This window comes from Myiozetetes cayanensis, unplaced genomic scaffold, assembly GCF_022539395.1.
Source record: "Myiozetetes cayanensis isolate MyiCay16 unplaced genomic scaffold, myiCay2020 scf30, whole genome shotgun sequence".
Taxonomy (NCBI): domain Eukaryota; kingdom Metazoa; phylum Chordata; class Aves; order Passeriformes; family Tyrannidae; genus Myiozetetes; species Myiozetetes cayanensis.
This window is the reverse complement of record NW_026087522.1, coordinates 1,034,150-1,055,501: the sequence shown is the minus strand read 5'-3', so window position 1 is coordinate 1,055,501 and position 21,352 is coordinate 1,034,150. Positions and strand designations below refer to the sequence as shown.

The window sequence follows — 21,352 nt, the reverse complement described above, 5'->3', positions numbered from 1 at the left end:
TTAAACGTCCTCCCCTCCGTCGCTCACAGAGATGCTGTGGACCTTGATGGTGGGCACCCTGCAGCTGCCCTGGGCCAGGCTCCCTGAGGTGCCCGCGCAGCAGCACTCCTGGAGGAGCCCTTTGCTCCTGGCCTTGGCCACGGCGCTCCTCGCCGGCGCGGCGGGCGCGGCCGAGAAAACGCTCCACTCGCACACCCCGCCCGCCTTGGAGATCCTGTAGAACGTCTCCCCCGAGCCCACGGGGATCCTGAGCACCCCCTGGCCGCTCCCCACGGCCTGGTTGGCGGGGTGGTTGAGGTTGAAGCTCGGGGTTTGCTTCTTCTTAGCTGGTTGCTTGCCGGGGAGGCACTGAGCCTTCAGGACGTTCTGGAAAGCTTTCTTGAACTCCTGGCTGGAGCAGGGGTAGATGATGGGGTTGATGCAGCTGTTTAAATATCCCAGCCAGAATGTTATTTTAAAAAGGGTGTCCGGGGGTTTGATTGCAGGAAAGAAAGAGCCTAAAATGGAAAATACAACGCGGGGTTGTTAAGGCAAAGAGGCAGTGAGGAATCGCAGGTAACCAGAGAAACTAAAACACTGGGGGAAAATAAATAGGATTCTGTTCTGACTTGGAGGAAAAAAATAATTGCGAGTGGAAGCGCAATTCCTGCAGGAAGAAGTGATTCAGAATGTATGGTGTCAGACAATGGCATGGATTCTGTCAGATGTCAGTCAATGCAGCTGTTTTATTATTATTATTATTATTATTAATATCATTATTATTATTATTATATTCCCTTTTCCATCCAGCCTGGCTGATACCAGGGACGGAGGGAAATTGCCTCCTCTGGGACTCCTAATTCAAGATTAGTTCCCCCAAATGACAGCCATATCTAGGAGGTCATCACAAGGGCTCTCAAATGGCAAGAAAATCGCACCATTTCAGAAGTCAGAGCTGGAGAAAAGAGGGATTACTGGGCTGACTGCTAAAATGTTCAAGTGTTGGGCACTCATTTTCCCTGAAACCTTTAGGAAATCTAACTGTGCCCATTTTGGTGTCTCATTGAATGCATCTGAAATTCAGAAAAGTGAAAGGAAAGGTTTCTTCTTAGATCAGTGATATAGATCATATATATATATATATATAAAAATATATATTTATAATTTTTCTGATATATTACTTGCCAGGTTACCTCCCAAAGATGATTCAAAGAACAAGATCTTAGCTGTCTCCTTAGTAAGGAAAGTACAATGGGACTTCTTCTTCTATACAATTATGAGTTGTTTAAAACTAATTCAAAATCCTGGGAACATTTTTCCTGAGGCCAAACCTTTGGGTTTTTGTTTAACTACGACTTGAGCTCCTGATTTGAGTGGAAATTTTCACTTTAAATGACTTGAATGGGACGTCAGTAAATGCTGAAGCCACTTATTCAGGGAGAAATGTTCCTATAAAGCCACAGAGATGTATTTAAAACACCAAAGAGTCAACACTGCTGCTTATGGGGAATTGTTTGGAAATGTATTATTCACTGGAACATCACTGCAACAAGGTCCCCTAATTCTCTCATTTGGGACTTTGCTTTGCTTAGAAATAAAACCAACATTGTCTGAATGAGAACAGGAAAATGAAACTCTCTGCAATGCTGGGGTGAGAAATAAGTGAAAATAGCACTTTTGCAAAATGGATCCAGATATAATCTAGACCAGAGAGTTGTTTGCCATGTTGTCCAGGGCCACTGGAAGGGCCTCTGGGCTGTTCCCAAAGCTTTTCCCTCTGAGCTGGCTCAGGTGGAGCAGTGTCACTGTTAATTCCAATATCAACCAGGTTCTAAGGCCAGAAATGTTGTGCTGAAGAAAGCAAAGTCCACAACCTCAAATCTTTTCTCAGCAAATTAATGCTTCTGTCCTTCAGTGAGAAACAACTAAACAACATTCTCGAAGAACTTTCTGGCTGAAGTCACTGGCAGAGGCAAAATAACAAAACAATTTGGGCTTCTAAATCAGCCCAAATCAGGCTGAGCTTTTTTTTTTTTTTTTTTTTTTTTGGTTGTTCCCTCATTTAAATGCAGCATTTCTACCCCTTTTTCCTTTCTGTGCTGAGACAGAAGGTGAAACAAATGCGGGTTTAGGGAATCAGCTGTGTGAGGCTGAGTGTAAAGCTGGGTAAACAATAACAATTCCTGTTTGCTGCAACTCCTGGCTCGCTGTAAATGGAATGCAAGAGCCGTGCCAAAGGCTGTTAAAAATAGAAAATAGCCAGTGTCAGAGTCTGTCCCCTTGCTCTTTTTTTTTTGGGGGGGGGTGGGATCTGCATGCTAATTTATTAAGGTAACCTTTTTTGGTTCATCAGTGGGGAGACTTTGTTGCCTTGGAACAACACACAGGGAGAGAAAACGGAGCAGCCTGAACAGCACAGAGGCTTTGCTGTCCACAGATCCCATCCCACACTGCCTGCTGGAGAATCCTGGAATGGTTTGGGTTGGAATGGAGGTTAAAGATCACCCAGTTCCATCCCTGCTACCAGTTGCACCTGCTACCAGTTGGACACTTCCAGGGATCCAGAAGCAGCCACAGCTTCTCTGGGAACTCCATCCCAGCCCCTCCTCACCCTCCCAGGGAAGGATTCCTTCCCAATATCCCATCTAGATCTACCCTCTTTCAGCTCAAAACCATCCCCACCCTGTCCTTTCAGTGCATGGCCTTTGGAAAACCCCTCTCCAACCCTCCTGCAGGTCGTTTTTAACACTTTGGGGCCACAGAAACGATGTCCTTCTGCTGCAGACACCCAGCTACCTCTGTAGCTCAGAAACTCGCCCTAATCTTCCCTGCTGAGCATCTGAGAAAAGGGGGAAAATGTCGTGTCTTCCAATCCCTTGCTTGGTTTTCCTCACAGAATGTATTCCTTTCTTCCAAATACCTTTTAATATTCAGGGATGTTGCTGCTGAGATTAAAAAATCAGTGGCTGATGGATCTGGGAGGGAGCAGGAGGCCTTTTCAAACAGAGCTGCTCCAGTGGTGATGAAGTGGCTTGTTGAGTGTGCTGAGGAATTGGGATGGGCAGCAAGTTTTCTTCCTTAAAACCAATTCTCTACCCAATTCACAGCCCTTAATGCCTTCCTTTGTACACTGCCAGGGATTAAATGGTCAATAGTAGCAAAAATTATTAAGAGTTTAGAGGTTTCACCCTGCATTGTCTCCCTGTCTGTGCTGCAAAAGAAACCCCCAACTGGCCTTTTAACACATTTTGAATAAGTGATGCTGGAGTTCCTGCCTTGTTTTCAAAAGGTCGAGGACACCCAAGTGTCAGCAGCCCCATCCAATTGCTCCTTATCAGATTTAAGTCCAATCAAACGCCAAATCAGCCTCCTGAGATCCTTTGCCACCAAGTGTTTCATCCCTCACCCCTGGAAACTGTCAGGGCTGCTCTTCCTCCCCTCACCGTTTATCTGCCTGTTCGTCAACTCCAAGTTTCTTTCCACTCACCTCCTGGTGAGTAAGTGCCAATTCACTCCCAAAGATGTAATTTGGCTTTGTCATTTGTCACAGGCTTGCAGAGCTGCTTGATTATGGGTTGTTTAAAAAAAAAAAAGCAGCCCCTGATGTCGTGAGTGGTTTCTGTGACGGCCAGAAAAGAGGGGGTTTTTTGGAAGCTGCCAGGCTACAGAAACTTGTGTTATTTGTTTACCCTGTCAGCACCATGGGAATGAGATCCCACGTATTTTTGTGGCCCAGGAACCCTTAGTGGTGTTAAAATCCATCCCTGCTCCTAAATCTCGAGGGTCTGTTGAGGTTTTCTGCTTTTTTTCACCCCTCTTTTTAGGTTGTTTGGTTCAAATCTGGTGATGGAGGATGGGGGGGGGGTGATGCTGCATCAGGGCTGTACCCAGATTGGTTTGGGTTGGAAAGAGCCAAACCAGTTATTCCAGAGCCCTAAAGACCCACAGGATGAAGCCCTTCTATCCCAAAGGGAATTAACTCTGTCCCAGGGCCTCCCTGGATCTCTCACGGCAATCTGCTCTCCAAACATTGATAAATGTGCTGCTTTCCGTGTTCCCAAGCTCCGAGCTTTATTCCATAAGATTCTGTACAGCATCTCGGGTCAAAACACGAGCCACCCTCTGGAAAGTGTATTTTTATATATATATTTTTATATATATATATATATGTTGCTGCAGACATTCAGCAGCTGCACCCTGTGCACATGTGCTCTCCCAGCACGTCCCATTTGCCCCCACTGCTCCCTTGTGGAACAAAAAAATGGGATCAAAGATCAAACAGGACCTGATTCTGGATTCTGTGCAATCCAATCGGTTCCAGGGCCTGGAATATTGTGGCTGATTCAGGAGGAAAAGGAGAGGGGCTTTGTGCCCTGCTCTCCCTGCCCCACAAAAACCAGATGTAGAAGGAGCAGTGAGTCTGTTTTCCCTCCCCAAACCCTGAATTCAGCTCTCTGTGGCCTCAGGAGGACGCAGGTGAGAGGTGGAAAGGTCAGGCAGCAGGAATGGGGCAGGCTGGGAACACTGCTCTGATTATTTGGACTTTTTCAGCCCTAATTTATGCTCTGTCTCGTGTTGTGCCCTCTTACCACCGATGGTATTTCTGGCAAGCAATCTCAGCGAGCAACTATTTCCAGTTTCACTGTGGGCAGCTGCAGATTTAGAAAGCCGATAAAAACTCCATGGGAAGGTAAACTGGGGTTTTGTTACCCCTGTAAACCCAAATAATCCCATTGTTTTTACACACCCATTTAGTTGCCTCTCAAATTCCAGCTCCCATGCTGCTGCTGCTGCTGCAGTGGGATGGGTGCTGCTGCTCACATTTTTAAGATATTTGGGATTTGTCCCGAAGCCCTCGCTCCAGAAGTCATTCACTTGCAACAAATAATTAGTTTTCCTTTAAAAATACATATTAAAAAACCCCCAAAACTAAACTCAGAGAATGGTTTGGAAAGCTGAGTCTATCTCAGCCTGCCTCGTGTGCCTGTCAGTCGTGATTTTGGTGACTACAGGAGGAGGAACATTGTGAGATGAGAGGAGCACTGTGAGACAGGTAACACAGGCAGAGAGCCAGGGGCTGACTCATGGAACAGGGAACTCCACCCCCTCGCTCTTGTTTTCAGTGTAAATTGTTCTTGATATCAATTCCTCCCTGCTTTGCTGTGTTGTGAGTCAGTTTTGGACCCGAGGTCTCAGGGTTTGGAAGTGATGGAGGAATGTTGGCCACAGGGGTGTCAGCGAGACCTTGAGTTATCAGCCTAAGCCAACAAAGCCTTTCCAGCCTGGGATTATGGAAAATGACCAAAAACTTGGAAATTAGGAAAAAAAAACACCACCCCATGGAAGTATCTTGGCTGTTTATCTTCTGAAGTTCTCCCCTAATCAATGGCTTTAATCACACACACATTTGTGCTCAGTGACTTGAGGACTGTAAATATCCTTCCTCTCAGCTGGGTCGTTAATCCGGAGTGGGTTTTTTTCCCACTTTTATTTCTCTTTTTGTCTCTGCAGTACTCATTTGAGGAATCTGGGTTGGTGTGTGTTTCCACTCCGTGCCCCGAGAGGTCTCATCGTGTCAATGGCAGGGAGAGAAAAAGGCATTTTATTTTCCTGCTTTGTGTCATCCTTTCTGCCTCCACTTAAAAAAACCACCACAAAACAGTAATTAGACACCAGCTGCAGACAGGCCCATGGACAGGATTAGAGGATTCCCTTGACAGTGTTTGTGTCAGTTCACAAGACTAATTTACTGCTCTGCTACAAATACAAACACCCTCCAGTGCATCCTCTTTTCTTCTCTCTTCATCACGAGGATGATTGACAAATGCTAAAAACCTTCCTCTCCCTTGCCCAGCTTGGCTGATTTCTTTTCCCCTGTGATATCTTGGCTCAGACTTGCCCCTTTTTCCATTTTCCAGCTTCTGAAAGCAACATCTACTCAAGCCAGAGTTAAGGCACAGTTTGGCACAGAAAATGGATCACTGAGCTTGTTCCCTTCTGAGGATAAACCATCAATCCCAGCTTAGGACCATTTTTGCAGCACCCCAACTCTTGTTTGCCTTTTTTTTGCCACCTCAGAACAACCTCCAAGCACTGCCTGGAAAGAAACCTTTAGAAAAATTCCCACTGGAGGGTCCTCCAGCCCCAGCACAAGGTCTGTTCTGTCACACGTGACGTCATCCCAAGCGTCACTTCAAACCATCACTGGGGGCATTCACTGATTTCTGGGCTCTTCTAGCTCTGAGTCTTTGTATTTCCACCTGTCTGCATCCCTTTCTAGCAATCCAAGGGGAGCAAACAAGCAGAAATGGGAGGAACCTGCTGTGTTGCAGATTGTTATTGGCGGTGCCAGGGCCCAACAAGCCCAAGATGAGCCTGATCTGAGCCCGTCCCCACAAACCCTCTGGCCCAGGAGCTGCACATAAGCTCAGGCTTTTCTTTTCAGCAGACAAGCTCAGATTTGCTCCCTCCTGGCTCTGCTTTGTTGGTTTGTGTTTGCCTGGTGATTACTGGACCTGTCACTGATGCCACCTCTGCCTGGGGAATTAAAATCCGACTTCTGCAGGGAGCAATCAGCCTGTTTTGACAGCCTTGTTTATCAGAGAAGTTTACTGAGGGGTGAATTTATGCTCCAGCATGCAGAGAAAGAAAAAAAAAAAACAACCAAACCTCAGCCTCCCTCATTTCCATGAGGCAGGATTATCATCACTTGGTTTATTCCACAAACATCAAGCCAAGAGAGAAGAAGGTGTTTTGGGCTGACCCTTTGCCTGGAGTGAAACTCCATCCAAGGAGGTGAGGAAGCCAACCAAAGGTTGCAGCTGGCACCTTTTTTTTTTGTCCTTAAAGGCAGCAAATAGGTTTTGAAAGCCCCTGTTATAGGCTTTAAAAATAACCCAGCAACCCCACAAGGACAGGGGAAACGAAGCACCAGTTTCCTTACAAGGGATCAAAGCCACTCCACGAGCCCCAGGAAATTTCTTAAACCCAGAGCGGATTAATTAACAACAGGCTCTGTGTGGGCAACCAGCACTTGCAGATGAAAAGTGTGTTCAATGTGTCCCAGCAAAAAAAAAAACCCTTTTTGGGTATGTTTCAGTCGTCTTGGCAAGCAGCATTCCAACGTGCTGACATCCTGGACAGCACGAGCCAGGCCTCCTCCTAAGGAGGCATCTCCAGCTCTTACATCAGCACTTCCTGGTATTGACCAAGAGAACCAAAAAAAAAAGAAAATCTAAATTTTTGGGGGTTTTTCTCGCATTAGCAACAGGTTTTGGTGAAGCGACCTTGTAAAATCAGGTGATTCAAAGAGAATATTTATTTTTAGGGTTAAAAAAACAGAGGGGAAAAAAAAAAAGAAAAAGGGGAAATTAAAATCCCTTTTATATTCAGCTGTTTTTCTTTTTCTTAACTTTCCACCTTGTTCTGTTTCCAGCTAAAGCTTCCATTTTTCCCGCACAGCTTCAGCCTTTTCCATAAGGAAACTCCATAAGAAACTGAGCAAGTCAGATTTTCAGTTCCACGTTCCCAACCCAGTGTTTGGGTGGAGCTGTGGCAGAGCCAAGCTTGGATAGAGGTGTGAAATTAGTATTCTGCTTTGAAATCCTGAAGCTGCATCAAAGGTAACTGAGCAAGGTTTAATTAAAATTCTAATTACTTCTTTACATTGCAGCAAAGCAGAACAAATCCCCAGCTTTGCTCCCCTTTAGGAGGACAAACTGGGGAATAAATATTGGTATTCAGAGTGATGGTTTGGCCAGTGGGTTTCCAGAAGACACGAAAAACCAGACAAGTATGAAATGAGCTGGAAGGATCCTCACTGCTGCCTTCTGACTGGTCATATGATAAATTGGAGAAAACACTAATTTCATCTGGACTGTGGCAACTCAGAGTGTGATTTTCCTGGTAGAAAGCTCTTTTTTTTTTCCTTACAGTGGGAATTATCAGTGCTGTGCCCGCCAGATCTGGCCCCAAGTCTGTGAGCAGCTACTTTGAATTCATTTACATCTTGAAGTCACCTGAAGAACTGGCTGCAAACATAGATATAAACACACAACCTGCTAATAACACTGTTCCTAATGCAGAGCTGGCCAGAAATAACCTGCCCTGGTTCAAAAAGAGCATTTCCTAGATGGAAAAAGCCCTAAATTTCCCTGATTTGGGGAGTTTCGCTTCTCACCACCGGCGACGTTTCCCTTCGCACGAGACTCGTGTTGATTTACACTGGCAAGGCTTCGTGGTGGGGGATGCTTTGGGCTTTTTGACAGCTTTAGGAGTGGGAAATTGTTCCCTCAGATGTTTTCTGATCAGCCTTCTCCCAGCTGGTCGTGGGATACAACCTCCCTCCCTCCGGGGGAAACAAGAGGGCTTTGCTTTACTCACCCAGGGGCATCACCACAAAAAACGGGAGCCAGCAGAGAACGAAGCACCCCACGACGATGCCCAGGGTCTTGGCTGCCTTCTTCTCCCTGGAGAACTTGAGGAGCCTGACGGAGAAGTGGTGTTTGCTCTTGGGGTTGGGCGCGGGGCCGCCGGCGCCGGGCGCGTTGCGGCGGTGGATCCTCAGCGTCACCTCCTCCGAGCTCGACTTCTCCGTCTTCAGCCCGCAGGTCAGGCCTTTGTTCTCCCTCTTGGCCACCACGTAGACCCGGCAGTACATCACCAGGATGATGGCCAGGGGGAGGTAGAAGGAGCCCAGGGCTGAGAAGAGCACGTAGCCGGGCTCCTCGGTGATCTGGCAGATGGTCTCGTCCTCGGGGGCCGGCTCCTTCCAGCCGAAGAGGGGCCCGATGGAGATCACCAGGGACAGTGCCCAGACGCAGAGCAGCGCCAGCAGGCCCCTCCTCTCCGTCACGATGCTGGGGTACCTCAGGGGGTAGCTCACCCCGATGTAGCGGTCGATGGAGATGATGCAGAGGCTCATGATGGAAGCCGTGCAGCACAGCACGTCCACGGCCGCCCAGATGTTGCAGAAGATCCTCCCGAAGGCCCAGTAGCCCAAAATCTCCATGGTGGCCGAGAAGGGCAGCACGGTGGAAGTCAGCAGGAGGTCGGCCACGGCCAGGTTGATGATGTAGTAGTGGGTGACGCTCTGGAGGTGCCTGTGGCAGGCCACCGACAGGATAACCAGGATGTTGCCCAACACCCCAAAAACAATCAGCCCCCCCAGAATTAACCCCCAGCAAAATGGCCTTGGAAATGTTCACGGGCTCCGCGGAGTGGGTGCAGTTGGAGCAGTTGGAGGAGTTCCCAGGGAGGAAAGCCATGGTGGGTGGCTGGGAGTGTCCATGCGAGGCTGCTGTGCTGCACCCCCCCCTGCCAGGCAGAAACAGGGCTGAGATCAGTCCTCAGAAGGTCCTACAGGCACCATCTGCCTGGTTTCCTGGGAAAAAAAGACTTTTTAAGAACGTCTCAGAAGTGCAGCACCAGCAACAAGGAGAAAGATCCAGAAACATGCTAGAAAACCTACCTTTGTCCCTAAGTTTTCACCAGCACAGCACAGCTCATAACCACCATTTCCAAGTCCAATTGAACTCCTCTGGCATCTTTCTTGGGGTGCACAAGTGAGGCTACACAGAACTGAGGCTCTTCATCCTCCTTTCCAGGATTAAGCAGTGAGAATTCTTGGAGTTGCCAGTTAAAATCATTCCTATCTTCGGGGTGGGGGTGGTGGGTGGGGAGATTCAATATTTAAATAACAAAAATATTCCAAAGGCTCTCAAATTGAAGTTTCTCCCAGGAGGAGATCACTGATGCTTTTCATTTCCTTGTGTCAGTCCTGATTCTGCCTTAAAATTGGCTTGGAGGCCTGACTGGGTGGAGATTGATGCTGTGTCTGCTCAGCAGTTCCACTCGGGATGTCTGTCCCTACCCATCTTCAGGGGCTGGGCTGTCAGTCAGAGCTTCCCTGCCTGTGGAGCAGATGCCAGCTGAGGTCCTGGGCTGCGAATTAAAGCTCATTTACAGCAGTTTCTGGCTTGCTCTGCAGGGAAGAGTGAAGTTTGCCGTGTTCTCTGCTGCTCTTCACCCCCTGGAGAAGACAAAACCGGGGACAATGTGATTCCCAGAAGCTGCACTGGCTGCTGTGGTTCCCATATAAGAATAGAGCAGGAGGCTATTTTAGGGAGCCTTCCTCAGGCTGCCTCAGCCACTGGAACCAACCTTTTCCAGCCCAGTATTGTTCAAGCACAACCCAAAACTCCGAGTGGGTTTTCTTGCCTGAATTTTCCCTCCTTTATGGGGATGGGCATCAACCCTAATTATCAGTTCCTCTGCAGAGGCCAGTTCTAGGAGAGAAACCTGAAGGTTTCAGATTTAGATTTAGATTCAGATTTAGATTCAGATTTAGATTCAGATTTAGATTTAGAAGCCCAGAATTTACTCTGGGATTTCTTTGTTAAGCCACTCCTTTACCCCCTGATTTTGTAGGTTCAGCTGAGCCGCCCTTTTTGCAAATTCTGTGGGGGGGAAAAGCAGCTCCTGCCAAGCAGAAGATGTGGCAAGGAACAAGTTTCCTCGTGAGTGACACAACATTTCAGAGGGTCTGGAAGCCAAGCTCAGCCTCAGCTGACTAAATATGGAGAAAAGGTACATCAGCTGGAAAAGTGAGGATAAGCCTGGGAACCGGGACACGGGGGGCACGGAGGGAGAGCTCCAAGTGTGGGCTGCAAAGCCTTCCCCAACCTGCATGTGGGTGTAATATTCCCATCCCAAACACTGAATCAGAGGTGAAAAACCACCCCTGTAACATCCAGGAGGAGGGAAGGCTCTCGGAGTGTCCCGACATTGGGTTTTTCTGGATGAGTCCCTCAGACCACAAACACCGAGCAGCAACAATTGTCACATCTGGGAGCCTCAAAGCTGAACTTCCCTGCAGGCAAAAAGGCTTTCCAAGCTCTGAAGCCCCCGAAATTCCCAGTTCCCAGGCAGGGAGGGTGGGGGGAAGGGAAGATGGAGAGGTATTGCACTGTGGGAATTTGCCTTTAGTGAACCGAAATGAAATGGGATCTTTTTATTTCCTTTCCCGCCAGATGGAACAAGTGGAGGAATAATTCCAAGGAGGGAAAGGAGAGATTTTACTAAGCAAGCACATGCATGGAAAGTGGCTGTAACCTCGAGCATCTCTAACCATCACAACTGGTCATTAACAGGGTTGAAACTGTGGTCATTATAAGGTTGATAGTGGCCTAGAAAATTAAGAAATTATCAACTTCAATTTAAGCACAGGAAGAAAAACCCGCCAATAAGTCGAGGAGATGCAGCACAAAGGACTGACAGAGGTTTTCATGCTCAAACCCAGGGAATTCTCAGCCTGTGGAGAGGGATGTTGCTGGGAAGGGCAGACCCCAGGCTCCTGTGCCTGCCCCACACTCACCTCTTGAGTCTCTGGAAGGCAGCACAGCTCCTGTGAGCATCTGGGAAGCAGATTCTCAGCACAGCAGGCTCCTCTCTTCACGCAGGGATGGGACTCTGTGCCTGGAAATCCACTGCTCTCCTCCCTTCATTTCCCCACTGGTGTTTTGGCAGCTCGGTTGTGCTGATTCCCTGCATCCAGGGCTCGTGGGGGGCTTCACTCCGGGCTCCCTGGAGGGATCCCTGCCCAGTTCAGAGCTCAGCTCCACACTGGGAAGGAGCAGCAGGAACTTTACTGCTCTGCTGATGTAGCAGGCAGTGTCCTTGCCATTACCGTAATTCCCTGCCAGTCCCGTATTGCCCAGAAAGAAGGAGCACTCAAATCTGATCACAAGTGGGGCTTTAAATATTCTTTTTTTTTTTTTTTCCCATAAAAAGCTGCCAGTTCCTGCAGAGACCAGAAAGTGAAAGGCAGATTACAAGCTCCTGTTTATAGGCTAACAAGTAATTCTTGTTATATTCTTTATATTCTTTTTAAAAAATATATATATTTATATATTACACACACATATGCATATATTATACACACATAAATATAAATATAAAATCTAAATCCAAATCTAAATTAAATCTAAATCTAAATCTAAATCTAAATAAATATAAATATAAATATAAATATAAATATAAATATAAATATAAATATAAATATAAATATAAATATAAATATAAATATAAATATAAATATAAATATAAATATAAATATTCTTGGGCTGTAAAAAGAGAACTGCCTGCCAGACAAATGGAGCATGGAGGGAATAGCAAAGAGAGACACCCTGACCAGGGGTCCTGCATGGTGGGACAAAGCACAGGTAACTGGAGAGGGGGGTTTAGGGATGAAATGCCTCGAGCAGAATGTGCTGTTGAGGGGATGCTGATTTTTCACAGAGCTCTTAATTGCATTTTTGAAGTGAAAAAGAAGCGGCCCAAGTCCCTGATGGCGAACTGATGAATATAAAAATGATGTCCTGAAGTGGAGCTGAACACAAAGCGGGGTTTCACAGCCAAAGTCGCTGGGAAGCAGATGAGCCACGTGCCTGTCCTTGCACGACAGACTCTCCACCTCCTCCTGGGCAGCAACTCAGAGATTGAAAGTTTTTGGGTTTTTTTTGGATTCGAGTGTTTCATGAAGTGAGGCAAATTCAAGGGATGCTCAGATTCCCCCAGGAGAGCCCTGAAAGAGGTACCTGTGCTGTGCCACAACTCCAGGAGGGGTTAAATACTCTCGTTTTTTGAAGGCTGGTTGGAGGTTTGGAGCCACAAAGGGCTGCACCACGTCCTTCCCCGAGTGCCAGAGGGGGTTGGGAGAGACTAAACCTCGAATAACAAGGGAAATCTCGAGCTACCAAAGCCCCTTAAAAGGCGGTGATTCAGCAGGTTTATTTTAGATGCCTATCTTAGGATGAGGCAACTCTTATTTCAATCGATCCATTGGAAGATGAGTCTAAATGAGCCATGGCAGGGGAGGGAGCTGAGCCCCACCCTGGGTTTTGTTTCTGCTGGCACCTCTGACCTCGCAGAATCTGTGGCTTGTTCCAAGCTCTGAAATGCTCCATGGAAAACAAATTTGTATTCGTGGCCTGGGTGATTAACACTGCATGGGTTTTTTTTCCTTAAAATCCTCAGAGGAAAGTCAAATTATTGCAGTGAAGAGCTTGTAGACCTGGAGAGCACGGAGAGTCAGGTAGAGATAGGCAGGGCTGATGTCCCACCAAAGTTTTGTGAGGCAATCCCTGTATTTAGCTCTGCCAAGACAGGCTGGAGCTGTGTGTGTCCAGTTTACAGGTTTTGGGCTAATCAAAGTTCAGGAGAAAGCAGTGAGGGGGAGACCAGCCTAGAAAACAGGACCTGTGAGCCTGGGAAAGGGGGAGCTGCTTCCTCTCAAGCTTTGCATCCCTGAAAGTAGATAAATCCTGCCTAGAGAGGTTTGGAGTATCCATCATATTAAGCAAAGATCTGTCACCAAACCGGCCAGAATCTCATTGTTTGAGTGTCTGGTGCCATTGGATGAAGTCCCACCATTAACATGCCCAGCTCAGGGCCAGACCATGCACCAAAAAAAGAGACCAGGAGTGGAGAAACTTCTCTGAGCTGCTCCAGGCCTTGGAATTCTGAGTTATTTACTTGTTCAGAAAGGAGGGAGAAGCATTGTTTTGATAAATCATCCCTCAGATTTTAGCAAGGGTTTTTAGCTTCTGCTTGGCTGAGAAAGAAAAGCCACCCCAAAGGCAAGAGATATTAAATGCTGGCTATTAAACCAGGAGCTGGACTCATTCCACTGTCTTTTAAAGACTGGGACAGCCTGGAGCTTAAAACACATCTGAGTTGAAGATGAACTGCAAAATTCTCAGTGTTTTAAAAGGGGAAAAAACCCAACCCAGCTGCTCAGACAATGGAGACAGTTAATTTGTGTTGAGAGGAGGAACTTTGGAAGATGTTGCTGTGTGTGGTCTGAGGTTTGGAGAGCGGTTTGTGTTCAGTGCTGACGATTTCCTTTCCCTGAACAGCCTCATTTGCAAGGTGTTTTAAGTCTGGGAGTGACACTGATGGAAAGATCTATGTGTACTAGATAGATGAAATAAAGAATTATCCAATTCATTTAGAGAGCTCAGAGTGAGCACCCAAACGGTGGATTAAAAAAAAAAAAAAGTGGTGGGGCAGAAAAAAAAAAAAAAAAAGGGCTGAAATTTTCAAACAAGATAAATCTGCCTGGGATTTCACACTCAATTAAAAGATGTTCAAGTATTAGAGGTGTCTTAAATTTTCCATCTTGGGATTCAGAGGGACTTTATCACCACGTTGCTAAATCATTTGAGCACAGCCTAATGCTGGCTAGACAAGTTCCATGCTTTTGCATAAATCAAGGCAGATTCATTAAAACCGGGGGTGATTTCCTAATTCTGGACAGATGAAGATTTTGGCCACTGGATTTCTTGTGCAGCTGCAGGTCTGAAAGCTGCCTAATTACAGAGAGGAGCTGCTAAAGGTTCATTTTTTTGTGTGGAACTCACAAAGAATTTCCCGCTTTGATTTATTTTCTGGATGATCTGATAAAATCTGACCACATACAGAGGACGGGGCTATTTGGTAGCCTCAGGAAGATTGATTTTTACCTACTGCTGAAACAAATCCACCCAGGGATGAGAGCCTGCCTGGCTTTTCATCCCTCCTGCTTCTTTCTTGTTTACCTCCTGTGTCTTGCTGGGCCCTTTCCCATCCTGTTCCTGCTGCTTCCCTCAGGTGAGAGTTAATGCCACTTGTCTGTGCTTTTGCTTGACATGAATCTTTAATATGTAAAGCAGTTTGGGGGAATTGAAGGTGTGTCTGAATCACACCATGGAAATCCTTCATTCAGGCTTTTATGTGCTGCGAGAAGCCACCAGATCAAGTACCCTGAAACGCCTCCCCTCATCCCACTGAGTTGATTTTCCCCCCAGAGCATCTCCCTTTGTCTCCCTTTCTCCTTCCAACTTTTCCTGGTGAGGCAGGACCCCCCTCAGGGCCAGAGCTCTGACTCTGCACCCCGTGTGGCCCATCTTTGTGCAGCAGAGACCCCAGATCCCTGGGACAGAAATAAACCCAGCACCCTGCTTTATCTCCCCCACATCAGAGCTGCGTTTTGGGCTGGTCCTGCTCCTCAGCATTCACCCCTTGCTTTGCCACCCGGGGCAGGCAGTGCAGCAAACCCTTCTCCATGCTTTGGAGGAATCCCAGGGAAGGAATTCTGCCTTTATTCAGGAACATTCTCTCGCTGCAGCCACTGTGAGAACCCGGTGCCCTTTTCACTGGTGGATTGCCCAGGCTTAGGGCATCTTGCACGGCCACGTTAAACTTCTCCTGCCACGGGAGTCTGTGTATAATTCTCTCCTCCCCGCAGAGCCTCCACCTCCCCACTGTGCTCCGGCGGCAGCTTTTGTTTAGGTAATTTTCCAAGCAGCTCAAGCCATAATGATGCTGCAGTTGAAAAATGGAGCCTCCGGTCTGCAAGGAGCCCGTGGCACTTGAGGACTGTAAATGCAAAGCTCCTGTCGCCCCCACTGCCACTCTCCAGGCGGCCACTGCTGGGAAAAAAAGAAGTTGTTTCGGGAAAGGATGGGAAGGAACGTGCTTCGAGTGATGTATCAGTCTTTCCACAGGCACAGATTTACCCACCATTATTTGCTTATCTCTGCATCTTTTGTCTCAGATCCCCTCGGAATGGAAGGGGCCTGATGACAGCAGGAATCAGCAGCTTGGGGAAGGAACGTGGCAGTGGAAGAGTCCTCTTGGCTCTGTGTCCCAAGGGAGCAGCACCAGCCCGGGCAGGGATGAGATCCAGAGCACCCCCAAAGCCACGGGCAACAGCTGGAGCTCCAGAAATGTGTCTGCTGAGTTTATCGGGCCCTTTCCCTCGGGGGCAGGAGCTGCCATGCCAGGACAAAGCGGTGCTCCATCAACTTTAGGAGCCTGTCAGGCAGTGGGCAGCACAGGATGTTCCAGGGGATGAGACATTTGGAGCCCAAGTGCACAAATCTGCACAAGAAGCAGCCAATCAACGTCACACCTCTGCCAGGTCCTGCTGCTTTAACCTCTTCCAGGCCAGCCCGTGTTCCTGATGAAGATATTAAAGTGTTGCTGCAGCACCACCAGCAAAGAACTGGGCTTTCTTTTTTACCTCTCCTGATGGGTGTTCCTCTTAAGAACATCAAATCATCAAAAAGGGAGTTCACGGCTTCCATGCCCCACCAAAATCACTCCTTTAATTCGCCCTAATTGCCTTAAATTAATGCTGTCTGTGGCAGTGTATACAGTTTGTATCTTGATGGCATGCCAGTAGACATAGGTGCTTGAGAGACACCAGACAGATTTTTATTCCCTTAAAGCACCAGGCTGGAGCTTTCTCCCCAAGTACGTGAGCATTTTCATAATATGTTTTCTTCTGCCTCATTATTTTTTTTTTCCCCGGCTCTCTAATCGTTATTACTAAGATACACACACCAATAACTCCCTTCCTCCAAGCCTCTTGCTGCTGCATAACACAATTACCACAAATTAGCGTCTCATGAAAAACAAAGAGACAACAAAGAGCCCAACAAACCCAAACAAACCCTCCCAAACCGCCTGGCATTTTAAGAACTCCACTTAAACCGCCAGCAGCCGAGAATGGTGATGAGATTTGCAAAGCGAAAACGCTTTTTAAATGCAACAGGTTTTTTTTTTTAGGGCAAGGGGTTCTCCCTCTCTGCTGTGCTCAGGTGAGACCCCACCTGCAGCTCTGGGATTCCAACACGAGGATGTGGAGCTGATGGAACCAGCCCAGAGGAAGCCACAAGGATGTTCCAAAGGGTTAGAGCTCCTCTGGAGCCAGGCTGGGAGAGCTGGGGGTGCTCACCTGGAGAAGGGAAGGATCCAGGGAGACCTTGGAGCTCCTTTCAGGGGGTAAAGATGCTCCAGGAGAGCTGGAGAGGGACTGGGGACAAGGGATGGAGGGACTGGGGACAAGGGATGGAGGGACAGGACACAGGGAATGGCTTCCCACTGCCAGAGGGCAGGGAGAGATGGGATATTGAGAAGGAATTCTTCCCTGTGAGGATGATTCCCTTACATACTAATTAAAAGGATCAGACTATTCCCCTTGAGGGGATGGGTTCCTGTCTTTGGTGGCTGGGTAGTGGCATTCAGGTTCAGATCGTGATTTCTTTTGTCCCTCCTGGTGTCACACCCAGGGGGTGGAAGGAGCTCTGCTGCTCCCAGTGCTGCTCTTCATCCCCTTCAGATGCCTGGCAGTGGAGAGTCACCCTCAGGAGCTGTCTTTTGGGTTCTGTTCCAGCTTTTCCAGCTGGCATTTATGCTGCCTGTCAAAATTTATCGTTGCTGAAAACAGTCTCTTGGTGCTACACGGTTGTTATTGTTCAATAAATGCCTCCTGATTCCAGAGCCATGAGATGTCAGAAATTCCCTTGGCATCTTTTACCCTTCCCCCCCCGTGGCACATGGTGTTTTTAGATAGCTTTTTTTTTTTTTTTTTTAATAGAATGGTCACCAAATTTGGGTGCCGCTTTGGGCACGTGGCAAAGTGATTTGTGGAGAGGTTTTTTTGGGCTCTTCCTGAGCCTGATGTGTGGCTGTTTAATGTTTACACAGGGCTGGACTTTGATTTAGGTGCTCTTGATGCCTCTTGGAAAGAGGAGCAAAGCATCAAGTGTCTTTATACCTGCTGAGTTGCAGCAGTTTCCCTGGTTTATGTTGGTCACCAGGGAGGGACAATTCAAAAGCTCCTTTCTTGGAGCCTCAAAACTCGAACACTTATTTATTTATGTATTATTTTCCCGTTTCTGTGGCAGGAAGAAATCCAGCCACGCTGGGGAACATCCTCCTTTTGCTTCTATACCAGGCAAACCAAAGCACTTGTGCTGTAACACTTATTTTTTGGTGAGCTAAATGGATGTTTTCAACCAACAGCTTTCACTTCAGGTCAGTGTTCAGCTGGTTCCCAAGCTGGTTTTTTGCTTTCTCTCACTGAGCAAACAGTGGGTTCGTATTTTCATGCTGTGCAAAGGTTTCCTGGCACCCAAAATCTCTGTAGTGTTGAGCTCTTAAGGGCAGAGCAGTCTGGTTATCAGGGAAGTACCTTCTGCACTGAGCTGAGAGGTTAAAACACAGCCCAGATCCAAACATTTGTGTTGGAAGGGCTGTTTTCTAGGGAGATTTCCAGGTTTGACACATTAAAATAACAATAATGCCAGCAAGATCAATAGAATGGAATTTCAAACTGAAGAATGGTTATTTGAGGTCTCTGGAATGCAGGGTGCTGGGGGCACATCTGCTGTGTCACTGTTTCAATTATTTTAATTTTCTAAGTGTGCTGTGGACACAGAAATCAGTTCCTTTAGGCCAGAAAAGCGTGTGCTGTTCTTTGATCTGTGATTTTCCACCAGTGCTCCAGCACCAGGACAGGAGTGACCATCATCTCATCCTGACTGCACATTCACTACTCCCATTTTTTTACTCAAATGCTCTTGATTCATTGTCCTCCTTTGCAGAAATGGCAGAGCAAATGGAATAAAATCTGATTTATAAGCAGAGGTCCGACTTGAGGGGTTAAAGGTACAGGGGGCTGATGTTGCAACAGCCTTAATTTCAACTTACATTTGCAAAGAGCAAAAATCAGAGCCAGCAGTCAGCTCTCTGGTGCCTCACAGGAAAACAACACCTGCCACCAAAACACTGGGGGCAGCCCCAACCTGGCAATATTAGAGACTCCTCAATATGGAGCAAAAAATACTCCTTGGGTCTGTTCTTGTATTTATTTCTCCCCATATGCTGGGACATGTTTCACAAACATGACATTTGTTTGAGATCCAGATTTAAAAAAAAAAAAAAAAAAATAGTGTATATGGAAGAAAAGGATGAATCATGGAATGAGTCAGAGAATGGGTTGGGTTGGAAAGGAGAGACATCATTCCCTGTGTCCTGTCCCTCCATCCCTTGTCCCAGGTCACTCTCCAGCTCTCCTGGAGCCCCTTCATGTTCTGGAAGGGGGTAGTTTCTGTGGAATTGCCCCCTGAGGAAAATCAATCCCTTTCCCCCAAAGAGCAATCCTGGTGGCTCCATCCTCAAAATCATCACAGCTGCTGTTTTGTTGGCAAAAAAAACCCACAAAAAACCCAAATCCCAGATGGAGAAACAGCAGCACCATCTCCCAGCTCTGCTTGCAGCCATTATTCCCTTCGGTTTAATCTCTTATTTTGGTGATTTTATAAAGCAAGAGGCGGGAGTTCCGTGCTCTGGGAGATTGCATTTCATCTGCAGGAATGCTCCTTGCCTGCTTTGAAACAGTGTTTGGGTACTACAGCAAACATCTCCTCGGGTGGAAAACAGTCTGAGCAGGGAGTTCAGCGAAATTCTTCACGCTCTGCACTCAAGCAGGGCCTGGATCCATCCATTTACCTCCCATTCCTCTGGGTTTGGAATGCAGGTTTCACTGCAGGAAGCAGATTGAACCACGTCCCCGAGGCAGATAAGGGAGGAAAGCAACGCGTCCTTTCTCCATTTCCATGAATTTACCGCTGCTTTACAGATGCTCCCGGGCGTGTCTGGTGCTGGGAGCCGGGATCAGCCCGGCTCTAGCAGAGAACCAGGGGGTTGTGATCATCCCAACTTCGTGTTCTGCGTCCCCCACATCGGAATGTGCCCAGGACTCCGAGCAGGAAAGCACGTGGTGGTGGAGATGCTTATCAGGACCTCCTGCCTGAGCTGAGTTTGGCCAGGAGCCCCCCAAGGAAAAGGAAAACTTGGGACCAGGGAAATTCCTGCTGGCTGTGATTGATGCCTCGAAGCCAAAGGGGGTTGTGCTGACAGGGATGGGGAGAGGGGTCAGTGAAAAGCCTGTGGTTTAACCCTGGATGAATCCAAACTCCCTGGAAGGATGTTCTGGGAGCAAATGCAGAAATCTGGACAGCCTTGAAAATCCTGGGGGGAGAGGATGGGGCTGGAGTGCAAAGGAAGCTGCAATACACAATAAATAACTAAAGTTTCTGTGGACTTCTGCTTGTTCCTCTTGTTTAAACTTATGTTTTAAGAAGCTGCTGGTAAGGGGAAAGAGCTGGGAAAACCTAAAGCTTTTCAGCCTGCAGTGAATTGATGTAGTAGGAACGTTGTATCTGGGGTTTCTGCCTTGAGATAATTGGTTGGCAAAGCACACAAATGCAGCTTCAGCAAGATTGGACTCCTGTTCTCTGCAAAATAACTTGGCTGGTGGATCAGCCTGAGACTCAGGCCATGTCATGCCTCAAAATATTCGAAATAAAAGCCTTGTGCTTCTAGACTTGGGTCCAGCAATAAGCTTTAAAAACCTGAGTGGATTTTTCGGAGCTCTCCAGGGAAGGTCTGGCTGGGTCAGGGCTCAGCTCTTTCAATCTTTCTGGGACTGACTTGATATTTTCCCTCTGATGTGCTCCATGTGCCAGCCAGGGAGCTGTATTTTTGTGAATGGTGATGTTCTACCTGATTCAGACCCCAGTGCACAGTCAGTTATCCCAGGGAAAGGAAAACCTCCCTACCTGAGCCCCAGGTTGGGGAAATGGCCATTTAATGACCTGCACAAAGCCTGAGCTCTCAAAATAACAAACCCATGCCTTGTTAGCAAGAATTGTCCGTATTTTTAAGAGGAGGAGAGGAAAGAGTTATTTGCTTTGATGAAGAAAGGGTAAAAATACCTGGAAATAGAGGGAAAATGTTTATTTGTGTGTGTAATGTGTGTAAAAGTGGGCATGTGACACCAGAAATCAGATGGAGGAGACATTGTGCATGTTTGAAACCTGTAGGAATCTTGGTTTTGGATGTTCCCTGATCCACCTGAAAACAGAGTGGCCTTGGAGGGGCACAGAAGAGAACAACACCCACTGCTTTCTCTGTTTCTGATTTATTACATGCTTGGAAAAGCATTAACTGATCAACCATGGCTTGGTTCACAAAGGATATGAACTGATATCAGTGGCAAACAACCCCAGTGATTTTGTGTTTTCCTCACTAACAGGATGTCTGGAACGAGCAGCTTTGAAAGGGGCAGGATTGGGAACCTGCAGGTTCTAAAAAAACCTACAAAAAACCCCTAAAAAACCCTAAAAAAAACCCCTTCACTTTTGCCAGGACTGAAGGGACGTTCCTTTCAAATCATCTCTTGGGAAACTTCTTTTTTTCCTTCCTCAGCCCACCGTGCAGTGAAGTAAAAATCGCAGCTCTGAGGCAGAGAACGAGTTCTGTTGTGCACATCGTGATAATTCCTGCAGCTTTTGCCTTCCCTAAGTGTCAGGAATCAACAGTCTGTTCATATTCAGGTCCTAATTAATAGTAGGTCTTAAAATGGCTCTGTGGTGCTTTCATCCAGCCTGTTTAAGGTTGGCTCCAGATGCCCAGGAGGCAAATTGGCCCAAGTTTCAAACAATTTCTAATGGTATCTTCCTTTTTTTTTTTTTTCTAAGCA

At 47.2% G+C, this 21,352-nt stretch overlaps 1 protein-coding gene across 1 annotated transcript; it reads right to left on the bottom strand.

The window, feature by feature from the left end:
• ADRA1A (adrenoceptor alpha 1A) lies at positions 1-11,458 on the bottom strand. Its single transcript, XM_050325759.1, is given in 5 exon segments — positions 1-497; positions 8,362-9,151; positions 9,153-9,361; positions 9,449-10,009; positions 11,354-11,458. Coding segments are annotated over 3 exon segments (1,380 nt in total). The 5' UTR covers positions 9,246-9,361; positions 9,449-10,009; positions 11,354-11,458.
• Between the last annotated feature and the right edge of the window lie 9,894 nt (positions 11,459-21,352).